The sequence below is a fragment of the Entelurus aequoreus genome, linkage group LG18 (genome assembly GCF_033978785.1).
Source record: "Entelurus aequoreus isolate RoL-2023_Sb linkage group LG18, RoL_Eaeq_v1.1, whole genome shotgun sequence".
NCBI lineage: Eukaryota > Metazoa > Chordata > Actinopteri > Syngnathiformes > Syngnathidae > Entelurus > Entelurus aequoreus.
This window is the reverse complement of record NC_084748.1, coordinates 15,731,631-15,748,835: the sequence shown is the minus strand read 5'-3', so window position 1 is coordinate 15,748,835 and position 17,205 is coordinate 15,731,631. Positions and strand designations below refer to the sequence as shown.

The 17,205-nt window shown below is 42.2% G+C and overlaps 1 protein-coding gene across 1 annotated transcript in view; it reads left to right on the top strand.

Annotated features, from left to right (window-relative positions):
- Window positions 1-1,366: 1,366 nt before the first annotated feature.
- The window catches only part of zgc:136472 (uncharacterized protein LOC678514 homolog), a 29,590-nt gene continuing 13,751 nt past the window's right edge, over window positions 1,367-17,205 (top strand). Inside the window, exons 1-5 of the mRNA XM_062026603.1 lie at window positions 1,367-1,540; window positions 6,331-6,531; window positions 10,994-11,121; window positions 11,254-11,499; window positions 13,495-13,620. Coding sequence (XP_061882587.1) covers window positions 1,369-1,540; window positions 6,331-6,531; window positions 10,994-11,121; window positions 11,254-11,499; window positions 13,495-13,620 — 873 coding nt within the window. The 5' untranslated portion in view covers window positions 1,367-1,368. The remainder of the gene's footprint in view (window positions 1,541-6,330; window positions 6,532-10,993; window positions 11,122-11,253; window positions 11,500-13,494; window positions 13,621-17,205) is intronic.

Here is a 17,205-nt window from a genome sequence, read left to right as displayed (position 1 = left end):
GCAATATTATAATAACAATCTGAATTTTACTTGGCAAAATTATGACAAAAGTCATAATTTTACTCAAAAAATTTCACTAGAACAACAACAAAATTGGCAATATTGTGATAAAAGTTGGAATTTTATATGACAAATGTCACCATTTTGCATTAAAAAGTAATAATTTGACATAAAAAAGTAATACTTTTATGAGAAAATATTGCAATATTACAGAAACAGAAAGAATATGACAAATTGTTCCCAATTTTATAAGAAAGAAGTCGACACATTGTGAGAAAAAGACTGCTTTTAGTTATTTTTTTATTGAATTTTTTGATTGTAATTGTTTTTTAACCTGCATTATTTACTTCAAGTTATTACAGTACGTCTCTATATACATGTTTATTTTTATTTTCTTTATTCACTTTGGCCAAAGGGGTCGCATTTCAATTTCTTGCACACACTTGTTATTACATAATTTGACCAGAGGGGGAGCACTTTAAATTTTTACACACACTTGTTATTTCATATGTTGACCAGAGGGGGAGCACTTTTAAAACCAACCCACAGTCAATTTGAAAAATCACTCCTTTTTGGGACCACCCTAATTTTGGTAGATTTCACCACCAGGGGTGCAAATGAGACATTCTCTATTAGATGCAATGGTTTTCTGTGTGGGGACCAAGATTCTGGTCTTAACTTGTTCACCGCATACTTGGGGGGGTGGGGGGGGGGTTTGAGGTGGAGGGGGGCGGGGTTGAGGTGGGCGGGGTTTGGTGGTGGCGGGGGTGTATATTGTGGCGTCCCGGAAGAGTTAGTGCTGCAAGGGTTTCTGGGTATTTGTTCTGTTGTGTTTATGTTGTGTTACGGTCATTCTTGTTTGGTGTCGGTTCACAGTGTGGCGCATATTTGTAACAGTGTTAAAGTTGTTTATACGGCCACCCTCAGTGTGACCTGTATGGCTGTTGACCAAGTATGCGTTGCATTCACTTGTGTGTGTGTAAAAGTTGAATATATTATGTGACTGGGCCGGCACGTTGTTTGTATGGAGGAAAAGCGGACGTGACGACAGGTTGTAGAGGACGCTAAAGGCAGTGACTTTAAGGCACGCCCCCAATATTGTTGTCCGGGTGGAAATCGGGAGAAATTCGGGAGGGGCACTGAAATTCGGGAGTCTCCCGGGAAAATCGAGAGGGTTGGCAAGTATGGTTCCCCGGTCCTCATATAGAAGGTACTTTTCCTTGTTGATGTCTCAACAAGGGTAGAAATACAAGAACACACACACCACACACACACACGCACACACACCCATTCGACTTCAGCCACTCCCACCTTGGCTTGCCGCACAGACCCAGTCAACGTCCACTTTTATCCCGAGGCTGAACCGACATGACGAGACCGTCGCTGCTGGGTGTGACGGCCTTCTGTTTCTGCGTCTTCGTTGCCGGCGGGCATCCCGACCAGAATGAGGCCCTCCCGGAGAAGGATGGAGTTTTACAGCTGGAGAAAATCAATTTCAACAGAGCACTGAGGAAATACAAACAACTATTGGTGCATTTCTGTAAGTTCTTCTCCAGTATGTATTCATTCATGACTAAATTGGCCTAAATGCTTAGTCAAAAATGTGCTAGAATCTGTTCAGGACATAGTAAATCCCAAACAATATTGAGCAACATTAGAAAAATACCGTGTGTGTAACTTTGTCCCCTTCACACTGTTCTGGGGGATCAAACCAGGGTCTGCAGATTAAGAGTCGAGAGTGATTGGAGAAGTGAAGTCAAAAGTCGAAGTTGTCTTGAATGTAAAGTTCATTTCTGGTCCTGTCATCCTCGTCCGGACAGAAGGATGACACGGCCGTGCGGCTGGATCAAAAGAGACGTCGGAGACCCTTTACTGAACCAAAAGTTGCTTTATTACAAGCGAGCGTCATTATACAGGTCTGCAGAACCTGGAGGAAGTCAGGTCAAAAATGAAGGACTCCTGCCTTGGAGAAGCCAAACCATCAGTTTTATATTCCTACCCCCTGTCTCTGTGTGTGTGTGTGTGCAGGGCCGGCCCGTGGCATAGGCCGTATAGGCAAATGCTAGGGGCGCCGTCCATCAGGGGGCGCCACGCCAGTGCCACAAATGTTGGAGAAAAAAAAAAAAGAAAAAAAAAGTTGGTACTATTATTTCTAAATACAAAAAATAATCCCACGTTAATTAAAATGCAAAGTAAAGCCTATTCAATAGAAATATTATTTGTTACAACATTACGCCTCCCCTCCCCCCGCACGGTGCGCCCCCTCCCTTCCCGTATCATGACTCTTGTTGGATGTCACCACCAAAAAATCAACACAACATGTCAAAACGGCCAAAACTGTCAGGTGCCCAGGGAAGAAAAAAGACAAAAGAAGAGGAGAAACGAGAAAAAGACAGAGGTAGCAGGTAGGTAACGTTAGCCTACATCAGGGGTGGGCAATTAATTTTTACCGGGGGCCGCATGAGCAACCTGAGCACTGCTGGGGGGCCACACTGACAATATTTCAATTAAATTTTGCTCAAATTATTTTTGATATACCGTAAGATAGATAATAATAATAATAATATTTTCATTTAACCTAACTTATCTTTATACAAAAGCAGATGGCTTTTGATGGTTTTATTTTTAACACTTTCTTACACAACACTTCCTGATGTATATTACAATACAAAAATTTCAATTTCTGTCACTTTATCCTGCATCCTCTTTGTTGTAAAACCTTTATTTAACCAGATAAGAAAACGTTGTGAACGTAGCACGCCTGTAAGGTGATTGGCGAAGAAGGAGGAAGCGTTGCTGTTGCGGAAATGAGGAGTGAGGATTGGTTTTCCTTTTGGAAAGAACGAGATAAGTTGAGCTGTGTTAGTATAGCATGCTCAATAAAAGTTTAAAAAGTGCATCAGACTTGGTGTGCACTTCTTCTGGACGCTACAATTGATGTCAGAAGTGGGATGAAATGCCTCCCAGTTCGCCTTGCCATCAAACCTGGGAGTCTTCATTGAGGGCGGAATTCCCCCCGTGGCAAGCAGCGTGGCTGCACCTGTAAACGCTCTCTCTCTCTCTCTCTCTCTTTGCGGCGAGCTCCTCACTTGGCACGTACCTCCCGATGACGTAGCACACAAACAGTGCAGTATTCGCAAAGTTTTACTTCTGCCACCAATTGTAGTGTCCAGAAGAAGTGCACATCAAGTCTGACGCTCTTTTTAAACTTTTATTGAGCAAGCTATACTAACACAGCTCAACATATCTCGTTCCTTCCACACGCACGTCTCCTCACTCCTCATTTACGCAACTCAAGAAGACAACATCTACTTCAGCAGGTCGTTACACTATATTCTTTAAACACAGCAACGTGTGTACCACAAATAAGCACACAGCTTTACCTTTACTTGTCTTGTTGAAAACACGCCATTCGTCATCAACTTTTCTCTTTTTAGTCGCTGTGCGCCTTCCCTCACAGGACATACGCACAATAACACTTTTCAAAATAAAAGCAGCACAGTTGTATTGCACGCACGACAAAGATGTTTTTTTAAATTTATTTTGTAATTTGAGATTGCCGCTGCGCGCACGAGCATACGTCCACACGGAAGTAATACAAATAACGCTTTTCAAAACAAAAGCAGCACCGTTGTATTGCACACTCGAAATAGATGCTTTTTAAAATTTATTTTGTAATTTATAATTGGCCTCACGCGGGCCGGACAGGGACGTACAAAGGGCCGGATGCGGCCCGCGGGCCGCACAATGCCCAGGTCTGGCCTACATGAAATGATTTGTCTGTTACAGAATGTGATAGTAACCTAGGTTTTTAGCATTAAGCTAACGTTACATGATTCGGCAATTGATATTCAATAAATAGCTAGTTCTGCTTTAACGTCGGGTTAATATTGTGGAGGGGGCTAAATTGTTATGGAAAATAATAATGTAACGTTAGGTAATTACAGTACTCCCACCTTACATTCCTCAGGGACATTTGTATTAGATCTTTTAAGCATGTGTTTTTTGTTCACATTGTTATTGCCTTCTGGTTAGCTAATGTTTGCCCTGCAGGTAATAGTCACTTTTCCACCCCTTTATATATTAGGTATAGTTGTAAGCCTAGTTGTTAAAGTGCACATCATTAATGTTAATTAAGCAATATCACATGAGAAGGAATGCTGTTTTTTAATTTGAGCACTGCTGTGATTCGGTTAAAGATAATCATGACATAACATTGTAATATAATATGTTAATTTGCTTTCTTTAAGTAAAAAAAAGGTCAAAGTCTTCACTGCCGATGTGGGGGGGCGCCACCTAAAATCTTGCCTAGGGCGCCAGATTGGTTAGGGCCAGGCCTGTGTGTGTGTGTGTGTGTGTGTGTGTGTGTGTGTGTGTGTGTGTGTGTGTGTGTGTGTGTGTGTGTGTGTGTGTGTGTGTGTGTGTGTGTGTGTGTGTGTGTTTGCTGGGTCTGGAGCTTGCATCCTGACCATAAAGGTGAAGGTTTGTGTGTAAGTGACTGAAAAACAACAAATGCCGATCATAGCTTATATATTTACATCATGCATACCAATGTCCGATTGTGTTGCCTTTTGAAGTGAAGTGAATTATATTTATATAGCACTTTTCTCTAGTGACTCAAAGTGCTTTTACATAGTGAAACCCAATATCTAAGTTACATTTAAATCAGTGTGGGTGGCACTGGGAGAAGGTGGGTAAAGTGTCTTGCCCAAGGACACAACAGAGGGTAAGCGGGGATTGAACCTGGAACCCTCAAGTTGCTGGCACGGCCACTCTACCAACCGAGCTATACCGCCCCTTTTCTTCCGGGAGAACTAATCCAATCCACACACAAATGTCAGTACTAAAGAGCCCTATGTTATTATGTGCCCAAAGTGAAATACCTACTATTTGATCTGGTGGTTTGATTTCTCCCAGATGAATATAAACATTCACCATATGTAGAACATAATATGAGTTAATTAATTCACTTCAAATGTCTACAAAAACATGAACGTTAGGGTGATTGACGACTAAGAGCCTGATCTACTAATGGTTTGCATGTACTAACATGTGTACAAAAACACGTACGTTAGGTTTGTTGATGTTTGTTGCGTTGAAGACGAAATAGTCTCTGATGTTTACGAAAACATGCACGTTAATTCTGTTTAAGACCTAAACATCGTCAATGTTTACGAAAACACATTAGTTTAGTTGAGGACAAAATCATGTGTTAGTTTTGATGAAGACTAAATCGTCTTGGATGTCTTCACAACACCTGGTGTTCATTGACGACTAAATCGTTAGCTTTTGTTAAAGAACAAATCATTTTGGATGTTTACGAAAACACGTGTTAGTTTTGATGAAGACTAAATCGTATACAATGTCTACCAAACACGTAGGTTAGTGTGTTTTAAGACCATATAATCGTCAACGTTTGTGAGAACATGTTCACAAAATGATGTTCGATTTCTATGAAACATGTACGTTAGTTTTGTTTACAACCAAATGGTCTTCGATGTTTACGAAAACACGTGTAGTGGATTGTCCGAAGCTTAAACAGCAACAAAAGTGAGTTTAGTACAAAAAGTTTATTTACCCTTAGTCAAAAGTGCTAGTCGGATTGAGCTGCCCCTGCAGACAAACAAAACGTCCTCCGGAGGACACACAAATCAAGCAATCTCTCTGAGTCCTGGTCTCCTGGCCATTTTGATCTGTTTCCCCGTGCGTTTATCTGTTTTCCTCGTGCGTCACGGTTTTGTTGTTTTCGACCTGTCTGTTCCATAACAACCTCGAATCCCTTAGTCATACTTAGACAATCAAAACATTTTGTAGACAGGTTGGCACGACTTCATATTCAACTTTGTCCTACATCTGGTCTATTCAATGGTATAGAATAGAAGAGAAATGAAATGAGCAGACATTCTTAATAGACACAAAATATAGTTCAAAGGTCAGAAATTCTACTACACACGCACTTTAGGTTCATTGACCACTAATTCGTCTTCGTTGTCTATGAGAACACATACGTTAGGATAAATTAAAGTCTAAATCGTCTCGGATGTTTACAAAAACAATCATTAGTTTTGTTGAAGACAAAATGATTATCGACACCAATGGAACACGTACATTAGTTTTGTTAAATAAGAATTCATCTTTGATGTTTATAAAAACACGTAGTTTAGGTTGATTAACAACTAATTAGTCTTTAGTGTTTATGAAAACACATGTTAGTTTTGATGAAGACTAAATCATCTTTGATGTCTATGAAACACGTACGTTAATTTCGCTGCTCATGCTTCCGCCGTGTTTATTTTGCCCCGCGTTCATCTTCTGTTCCTGGCTGTGCAGACGCTCCGATGTCCGGAGACGCACATCGTTTGTCCGAAGTTTTTCAAAGAGCTGCGGCAGATCTTCGGGGATCAGAGGTCAAACTGGCGTCTGTGGACGTGATGAGTGACAAGGAGTTGGCCAAAGAACTGAACGCAACATCAACCCCCAGCATCCGCCTCTACCTTTTCGGGGATCAACACAACCCTGTTCTGTGCCCTGGTGAGTTTCAATCATACATATACTGCATGTGTTTTAAACAAATACTTATTTTGTTTGTATACTTTACGGTTGTAACTCAGTGTGATGCAAAATGAGTAGAAATAAATGACAGTAGCTAAAACTAGAAAAAATAAATTCCGCAGAAATGTTGATGGGCCTGCTATCTGTGATGTGAATCTCTGGCCAGGGGTTGATTAAAGCTGAAAGGCGAGCATAAAACAGTAAACAAGTTTCAAGTACCAAGTTATATGGCTCTGAGGTGTACGGTGGCGAAATTAGCAAAAATTAAGTTAGCATTTGTCAAGAACCAAGTTATATGACCCTGAAATGTACGGCTGCAAAATTAGCTAGAAATGTTAGCATGTGTCAAGCACCATGTTATATGAATCTGAGTTGTACGGCTGCAAACTGAGCTAAAAAAAAAAGTAAGCATGTGTCAAATATCAAATTATATGACTCTAAAGCAGGGGTCTCAAACTCAATTTACCTGGGGGCCACTGGATGCAGAAACTGGGTGAGGCTGGGCCGCAAAAAAAGATTTCTTAAAAAAAATCTATCATGCACTTTTTAATGAATTCACCTTCTTTGAATGGCTTTCCCGCCGTAGCAACCATCTCACTCACCATGTAGCTAGCTTTGACTGCTGCATCGCTCTTTTCGCTTGCTTTCTTGACGAAATCTTGTTGCCTCAGTAGACTGGTTTTATAATTTGCAACCCGGTTCACTCTCTCATCTCCCTGGTATTTTGCATACTCCTCAGCATGTCTAGTTGTATAATGATGTTTCAAATTGTATTCCTTGTGCATCGCAACTTTCTCTGTATCAACTACAGAAAAGAGCCATTAGGATTATTCATAAAGTAGATTACTTAGAACACACTAACATATTATTTATTAATTCCGGTTTATTGAAATTACAGGAGCTAGTAAAGTTACAGACGTTATGTGTCATGTTTAAGGCTAAAAGTAAAACATTACCAGCAAATTTACAAAAAATGTTTGTCATCACTTCTGAGAATGAAGAGCATAGAAGAAAAGGTCATTTCCAACATCAGTATTCAAGGACAACTTTAAAACAAATGTGTATATCAGTGGTGGGGGTTAAACTATGGAATTCTCTTTACAATGAGATAAAAGATTGTAAAAATATATTCCAATTGAAAAACTATATAAAGACAGAACAATAAGATCATATGGACAGCCATAAGTGTTTACATTTTGCTTTATATTTATTATTTTACTTATTTTTTGCCTGGTTTTGTATTTGTTTTGTATCATCCTGTGAGGTGTATATTACTTTTGTTTTTTTGTTCGGTTTGTACATCATGAAGTCTTGCACTTCTTGTGTTTTTTTGTGTGTTTTTTTGTTTGTTTTCGTTATATTTGGATGCATTTGTTGGTTTATATGATATCATTAAGTAAGACTACGTATTATGTTGAAGGGGGCAGAAAAATATACGATTTTTCTTCATCCTGCTCCTTCTCAGGCATTGGTGTGTAAATGTATAATTGAATAATTGTGGTTTAATTGTCTATCGATCAAAGATGCAGATCAATGAAGGAGATAAATAAAAATGAAATGAAATGAAAGACACGTTGGGGTGCCCCTATGCTCAACAAAGAAATATTGCATCAAAAATCGTCTCTGTCTGGAGCCAACGGGAGGGGAAGGAGGGGGGCTCGCCGTGGAGTTTACAGTTACGGTAGCACAATTAGCCCCGAACGGGCTAACATCACCACTAACGTGTTACACGTCTGATTCGCCCAGCGACTCTCTGTCGGAGTATCAGCGCTGGGGTCCAGTGCACCACACTTTTGTATTGTCGCTCAGTCCTTCGGCGGAGTGCTCGTCTTCCCCGCCCGGACTGTTTACAACGGGGGCGGGAGCGAGCAGGCGGGCGAGCGAGGGAGGCAGGGAGGGAGGGAGGAAGAGCGTGAAAGGGTGTCGTGGAAAAGCGGCAAAATGTTTCTCTGCTTGCATCACGCAAGTGACGTCAATGCATACTTGCCAACCTTGAGACCTCCGAATTTGGGAGATAGGGGGGGGTTGAGGTGTATGTGGGGGGGTTGAGGTGGGCGGGGTTGGGAGGAGACGGGGTTGGGGGTAGGGGGTGTTTTTGTAGCCCGGAAGAGTTAGGGCTGCAAAGGATTCTGGGTATTTGTCCTGTTGTGTTTATGTTGTGTTTAGGTGCGGATGTTCTCCCGAAATGTGTTTGTCATTCTTGTTTGGTGTGGGTTCACAGTGTGGCGCATATTTGTAACAGTGTTAAAAAATAAAATATGACCACCCTCAGTGTGACATGTATGGCTGTTCCTCAAGTATGTCTTGCAATAACTTGAGTGTGTCTACAGAAGCCTCATACTACATGTGTCTGGGCCGGCACGCTGTTTGTATGGAGAAAAAGATGATGCGTTGACAGTTTCTGGAGGACACTTAAGGCAGTGCCATCAAGGCAGTGCCATCAAGGCACGCCCTCGCCACACCGTGATTGGTAGATTCCTTCAGCTCCGCACACAACGCTGTCAAGCGCCATTCATTTAAAACTCGCGGGCCGCACTAACATTTAACTTTCATATTAAGGTGGGGGCCGCAAAATAACGTCTCGCGGGCCGCAATTGGCCCGCGGGCCGCGTGTTTGAGACCTCTGCTCTAAAGTGTACGGCTGCAAAATTTGCTAAAAAAAAAAAAGTTAGCATGTGTGAAATACCAGGTTAACTTAGCATGTGTGAAATACCAGGTTTAATGACTCTGAGGTGTTTGGCTGCAAAATTAGCTTAAAAATGTAGCATGTAACAAGTAGAAACGATGATGTGTACGGCTGCAAAATTAGCTAAAAAAAAGTTAGCATTTGTCAAATATCAAGTTATACGACTCTGAGATGTACAGCTGCAAAATTAGCAAAAAAAAGTTAGCATGTGTCAAAGTATCAAGTGATATGACTCTAATGTGTACGGCTGCAAAATTAGGTTAAAAAAAAAAAGTTAGCATGAGTGAAATACCAGGTTAAATTAGCATGTGTGAAATACCAGGTTAATTGACTCTGAGGTGTATGGCTGCAAAATTAGTTTAAAAATAAAAAACAGCATGTGTCAAGCACTAAGTTGTAAGACTCTTAGGTCTACGGCTGCAAAAATTGCAAAAAAAACTAAAGTTAGCATGTGTCAAGAACCAACTTATATGACTCTTAGGTGTTTGGCTGCAAAATTAGCTTAAAAATGTAGCATGTATCAAGTAGCAACGATGATGTGTACGGCTGCAAAATTAGCTAAAAAAGTTAGCAATGTGTCAAGTACCAAGTTATATGACGCTGAGGTGTGAGGCTGCCAAATTAGCTAAAAAAGTTAGCATGTGTCAAGTACCAAGTTATATGACGCTGAGGTGTGAGGCTGCCAAATTAGCTAAAAAAGTTAGCATGTGTCAAGTACCAAGTTATATGACTCTAAGGTGGTACGGCTGCAAATTTAGCTAAAAAAAAAAGTTAGCATGTGTGAAATACCAGGTTAAATTAGCATGTGTGAAATAACAGGTTAAATGACTCTGAGGTAAAGTGCACGGCTGCAAAATTAGTTTAAAAAAAAAAAGCATGTGTAAAGCACTAAGTTGTAAGACTCTGAGGTCTACGGCTGCAAAATTTGCAAAAAAAAAAGTTAGCATGTGTCAAGTACCAACTTATATGACTTTTAGGTGTTTGGCTGCAAAATTAGCTTATAAATGTAGCATGTATCAAGTAGCAACGATGATGTGTACGGCTGCAAAAGTAGCTAAAAAAGTTAGCATTGTGTCAAGTACCAAGTTATATGACGTCGAGGTGTGCGGCTGCCAAATTAGCAAAAAAAGTTAGCATGTGTCAAGTACCAACTTATATGACTCTTAAGTGTTTGGCTGCAAAATTTGCTTAAAAATGTAGCATGTATCAAGTAGCAACGATGATGTGTACGGCTGCAAAATTAGCTAAAAAAGTTAGCAATGTGTCAAGTACCAAGTTATATGACGTTGAGGTGTGCGGCTGCCAAATTAGCAAAAAAAGTTAGCATGTGTCAAGTACCAACTTATATGACTCTAAGGTGTTAGGCTGCAAAATTAGATTAAAAAAAAGTTAGCATGTGTCAAGTACCAACTTATATGACTCTAAGGTGTTAGGCTGCAAAATTAGATTAAAAAAAGTTAGCATTGTGTCAATACGCCTCTGAGGTGTATGGCTGCAAAATTTGAAAAAAAAAACAATTAAAAGTTAGCAAGCTAATGTTAGCATGTTTGCCCCTGTTGACTGCTGCTTTGCAGCGTGTGAAAACAGGCCCATTATAAATGTTGTGATCTCTGGTTAGCAGTGAGTCATAAAACATTGGCATTACATCTGTGGCTGTAAGCAACCTCCCAGAGTGCCATACTCTTGGCACTGAAGCTAAATAAACGCCCCGGCTGTAATTGATAATGATTGTAATGGATGTGTGATCGTTGAAAGTTCCTCAGAGCTCCGCCTCCATTGTGACGTGGCTGAAAAGGAGGGCGGGGTCTGTAGCTGACCTTGTCGTCACTGATCTGAGCCAATCAGTGAGCTCAGAGGAGCCTCTTGTGGTTGGATTTTTTAAGGTAATAATTCATTTTTCCTTGCTTCCTATTGGCTAATTAAGATTGTTGACTAGTGTGTGTGTGTGTGTGTGTGTGTGTGTGTGTGTGTGTGTGTGTGCGTGTGTGTGTGTGTGTGTGTGTGCGTGCGTGCAGGACCTGACCAGCGAGTATGCCCAGGTGTTTTACGCGGCCGTGGTCAACCTCCCAGACGTTAGTTTTGCGGTGACGCAAAACAGTGACGTCATCAGTAACTACGACGTCACGGATGACGACGTGCTGCTCCTCAAACAGTCCGAGCTCGTCCAGGTCTTCAAAGTGACACCTCAGACCGCCGCAGAGGACCTGATCACGTTTGTCTCCGTCTACCAGATGGAACCCGTCACGGAATACACCGGAAAGGTCGCGTGTCCAATGAGTGGTGCACTTCAACACACAGCCGCCAGGGGGCAGCACATGTCTCGGCACTATTCATAGCTATTTATTACAAATGACTTTATTGATATTAGATTTATTTGATATTTCACTATAAATATTTTAACAGAACTTCTTCCCTTAGAGAGGCATACTTGATAAGTTAATATTATTCCAAATATTGTTTAATAAAAATTTGGGATGTCCGATAATGGCTTTTTTGCCGATATCCGATATTCCGATATTGTCCAACTCTTAATTACCGATACCGATATCAACTGATACCGATATCAACCGATATTCGTGGAATTAACACATTATTATGCCTAATTTGGACAACCAGGTATGGTGAAGATAAGGTCTTTTTTTTTTTAATAATAAAATAAAATAAGGTAAATAAATTAAAAACATTTTCTTGAATAAAAAAGAAAGTAAAAAATATAAAAACAGTTACATAGACACTAGTAATTAATGAAAATGAGTCAAATTAACTGTTAAAGGTTAGTACTATTAGTGGACCAGCAGCACGCACAATCATGTGTGCTTACGGACTGTATCCCTTGCAGACTGTATTGATATATATTGATATATAATGTAGGAACCAGAATATTAATAACAGAAAGAAACAACCCTTTTGTGTGAATGAGTGTAAATGGGGGAGGGAGTTTTTTTTGGGTTGGTGCACTAATTGTAAGTGTATCTTGTGTTTTTTATGTTGATTTAAATAAAAATAAAAATAAAATAAATAAATAAAATGATACCAACAATTAAAAAAACGATACCGATAATTTCCGATATTACATTTTAAAGCATTTATTTTTATTAGAGATGTCCGATAATATCGGCCTGCGGATATTATCGGACATCTCTAATAAAAATGAATTTAATACCAAACAGTCACTATTAAAAGACATATGTTTGACTTTTGTTAATTAATGTAATTATGATCAAATAGAAATAGTGCTGCTATCTGTGTTGTGACCTTCCGGCTTGGGGTCGAAGGGCAAAGTTGTTTGAAAAGCAAATGCAAAATTAGCGTTAAAAAAATGTGCACGCTAATTTTTGCATAATAACATGCTAATGTTAAAATGCTAGCTCAAAAGCAATCAGCATACTCAGGGGGTAAAGGAGACGGATTTTAGGGGCCCATGATGGAGGGGGGCCCATTAAAATGCATAATTGTATGTAAAATAGCATCAAATGTTGCCGCTGTGTTGGGGGCCCTGTAAAGATTCTTTTCATGGGGCCCAAAATCCCTAGCGGCGCCCCTGAGCATACTTACATGAGTGAGGAAATCCATGACTTTCTGGCTTAAAGGTACATGCTAACATTTAACATATACTTGCAAGAATTAAATAAACATTCTATAGTTGAGTCATTAAATCAAATCAAAATAGCCTGAAAAATTAATCATGAATAAATAACACATTTGATTTAGAATTAATTAAAATACTTTGTTAAAAATGATCACCAGCAAATAAATAATAACTTATAAGATGACAGGAATAAGAATCCGTGATTTTATTGGTTCATAACAGTAGCAAAAAAATTGCATGCTAACACCAGAACGGTTAGTATGGTTACAAGATGCCGCCGAGTATCCAAATTAAATAAACATTCTAATGTTGATTTACAAATCCATCCATCCATTTTCTACCACTTGTACCTCAATTCAAATAAAAACAATGAAAAATGTATGATTAGAATGTATCATCTTTTTTTTTTAACAAAGTTCATAAAATACATCAATAATGAATTATTTCAACATATTTTATATAAATTAATTTAAATACTCCATATGCAGAAATACCACAAAAATATTCATTAGCAAATAAACAATACACCCGTCCATAAAATTGCATTTGTAATTGTTTAAATATTAAGAAACAGCCCATTATAAATTAGACCTTAAATGGATAAATAAATGATTGTATTATTTAGAGAAAGTTAGTTAAAACTTCTGATGTCATGTTTGCAACGCAGACGGCGTCTCAGATCTTGTCGTCGCCCGTTGTGAACCACGCCCTCCTTTTTGTCAACAAAAGCGCCGCGGACTTCCAAGACCTGCACTCAGCCTTCCATCAGGCTGCAGAGGCCTTCAGGATGAAGGTAGAGCAACGCACGCACACCCACACACTTGCTTGCTTAGGCGGTCCATCGTAGTCGAAGATGACGTAGCTTCCATTTTGTTGCTCTGGTCGGTGGCTATCGTTGCTGACGACGATGCCACTCCATATGACTATGAAGTCCGATCCTGGAACCACACGTCCTGCCACAGTGGGGACATGTCAGGCCTGGATCAGGGGGCTGGGATGGTTCTGGAACTGCATGGTGGTGTCTTCGCCTCCGCTGACCCCTCCGGTGTTGGTTCCGACACTCCTCCAGATACATGACCCCGTCATGGCATAGCAAGCGCCACAGCGATCGATTGGCTGCAGCTGTCTCAAGTTCGTAGGGTTTGATGTTGCACCTCTTCAATATCCCTTTCAGTTGGTCTTTGTACCGCAGCTTTTGTCCTCCGGGCTTTCTGCTGGCTGAAAGGAGCTGACCATAAAGCATCTGACGAGGCAATCGGTGTCCTGGCATCCGGATGGTGTGACCAACCCACCGGAGTTGTCGCTGTGCCAGGGTGGCCTCTATGCTTATGGACTCAGTGCGCTGTAAGATGTCCGTATGAGGAACTCGATCCTGCCATGTGATGCCAAGAATGCGTTGGAGACATCTGATGTTAAATGCATCAAGGCAGCGGATGTGTCTGCGGTATATTGTCCAGGCTTCTGACCCATACAGCAGAGTTGAAACACACACCGCCCTGTAGACAGACACTTTCGTTGAGGTTTGAAGGTGGTTGTTTTCAAACACCCGGGAGCGCAGTCTTCCAAAGGCAGAGGAGGCTGAGTTGATACGAGCCTGGATGTCATCATCGATCTGGCATGTTGGGGTCAGAGTACTGCCGAGGTAGCAACACTGCTCAACGAGTTTGAGGGGTGTGCCGCTGATGGTAAAGACAGGGGGTGTAGGGGATGGGGACCTCTCCTGGATGAGAACCTCTGTTTTCTGGATGTTGATCACCAGACCTAGTGAGCGGTAGACTGATGACATGGTGTCTAGTGCATGCTGCATGGCATCAGGAGTGTGGGCGAGGAGTGCGCAGTCGTCTGCATATTGCAGCTCCTGGATGTTGGTGCCTGACATCTTCGTCTTTGCCTGTAGGCGCCGGATGTTGAATAGGTTCCCATCCAGGCGAAACTCGATGGAGACACCACTATCCTTTGTGATGGACTGGCGGAATAGGAGTGTGGCTGCTGCCAGGAAAAGATTGAAGATCGCTGGGGCCAGTACACACCACTGCTTCACCCCTACTTTCACTGGGAAAGAGGGGGACTGTTCACTGCCTACAAGTACACAGGCCTGCATACCATCGTGAAACGGTTTTAGGATGCTGAGAAACTTGGGGGGGACACCAAACTTCCTGAGGATGCTCCAGAGCAAATCACGGTCAACTGTGTCAAAGGCCTTGGTGAGGTCAATAAAGGTAATGTAGAGGTCCTTGTTTTGTTCCCTGCATTTCTCCTGGATTTGACGGGCAGCGAAGATCATGTCTATTGTACTTCGGTTCTTTCTGAAGCCACACTGTGTCTCTGGGAGGATGCCCTCTGTTAGAAATGAAAGGCGAGAAAGCATAATTTTCGCAAGTACCTTGCCGGCCACTGAGAGAAGGGAGATGCCACGACTGTTTCCACAAGATGATTTATCTCCTTTCTTTTTGTAGATGGTGACAATGTTGCTGTCTTTCCATTCTTGAGGCAGGGCCTCCGTGTGCCAGATGGCTAGTATGAAGTAAAACAGCTTCCGCTTCAGTAGATAGCCTCCCTTCTTCAGTATCTCAGCCGGAATTCCGTCAGGGCCAGGGCTCTTGTTGTTTTTGAGGCTCCTGATTGCAGTAAGGACCTCACTGAACATGGGGGGATCATCAAGGAAGGGAGAAAGCGGGAGATCTGGGAGTGCATTGAGCACTGATGGATCAGAGGGGTTTATTTTATTGAGCAGTGAGTCGAAGTGCTCAGCCCAACGCTCAAGAATTTGTTGTTTATCCTTGAATAACACGTGTCCGTCTGCGGATCTTACTGGAGCGATGCTTCGCTTTTGTGGGCCATAGATGGATTTTGCAGCAGCGTAGAATGCGCAGGTATTATTAGCATCTGCATATCCCTGGATCTCCTGGGCTTTTTTGAGCCACCACTCATTTTCCATGAACCGCAGTTGTTTCTGTGTCTCAGCTCTGGTTGTTTTATAATGGTGGAGGAGTGATGGAGAGTGAGGGTTGGAGAGCAGGGCAGCATGGGCTTTGCGCTTGGCGTCCAGCAGCTCCTGTATTTCTACCGAGCTGTTGTCGAACCAGTCTTGATGGTGCTTCTGAGTAAAGCCGATGGTTTCAGAGGCAGCTTGATGTAATGTTGACCTCAGTTTTGCCCACTCACTGTCCATGTCACAGGTGGTACCGTAATCCTCCAAGGTGGAAAGCCCCGCAGCTAGCTTGCTGCGGTAGTGAGATGTACACTCTGGAGAATCCAGGGCCCTGCAGTTCAGTCGCTTTCTTGACTGCTGTTTCTTGTGCGGGGGTCGGATTTTCATCCTCAGCTTGGATCTGATCAGCCGGTGGTCAGTCCAGCATTCAGCCCCACGTAAGGCCCTGGTTATGCAGACGTCTTGTCGATCTTGTTGCCGTGTAATTATATAGTCCAGCAGGTGCCAATGTTTGGACCGTGGGTGCTTCCAAGATGTTATGTATTTCTTTTTTAACTGAAAAATTGTGTTAGTGATGAGAAGTTGGTGCTCAGAGCACAGAGAGAGGAGTCGAATGCCGTTGTTGTTTATTTTTCCAGATCCATGAGGCCCGATTATTTTAGTCCTGAGCTGGGCATCTGTGCCAACTCGGGCATTGAAGTCACCCATGAGGACAAGCTTATCGGACTTAGGGACTCTGGATAGGGCAGCCGCAAGAGACTCGTAGAAGGCATCTTTGATGTTACTATCAGCATCCAGGGTAGGGGCATACGCACTGAGTAGCGTAGCAAACCGGCCTTTCACCAGGGGGATACGCCAGGTCATGAGCCGCTCACTGATGCCTTGGGGGGACTCTGGGATGTTATTGAGTAATTTGCTTTGTACAGCAAAGCCAACTCCATGGAGCCTACGTTCGCCTTCCGGGAGACCCTTCCAGAAGAAGGTGTAGCCTTCACCGACTTCTGTCAGGGAGTCTTCACCCGACAACCGAGTTTCGCTGAGTGCTGCGATGTCGACATTGTATCTCTTGAGCTCATGTGCAATGAGCGCCGTCCGTCTATGAGGTCTCTCCATCCCATCCTGCGTGTCGAGGAGGGTGCAGACATTCCAGGTAGCCAGGTGTATAGTCATATGCTTTCCTTTGTTATGTTTTCGACCGCAGTAGGGGATGCCTTGGTGGCTGCGGTTTGCCACCCAGTTGTGAGGAACAGACAATTGTTGGGTCACCTTTTCCAGACCCTTCCCCAATTTGGGGTGAGCAGTGCGGACCCTAAATAGGGCTGCTCAGTCACATGGGCAGCTGCCGAAGGAAGATCATGTTCCTGATCCCAATCTTCACAACGACCATCACACCCATGCCGCCTCTGTGCAGGATTCAAGCTAGGAGCTCCCAGTCACATCCTTGAC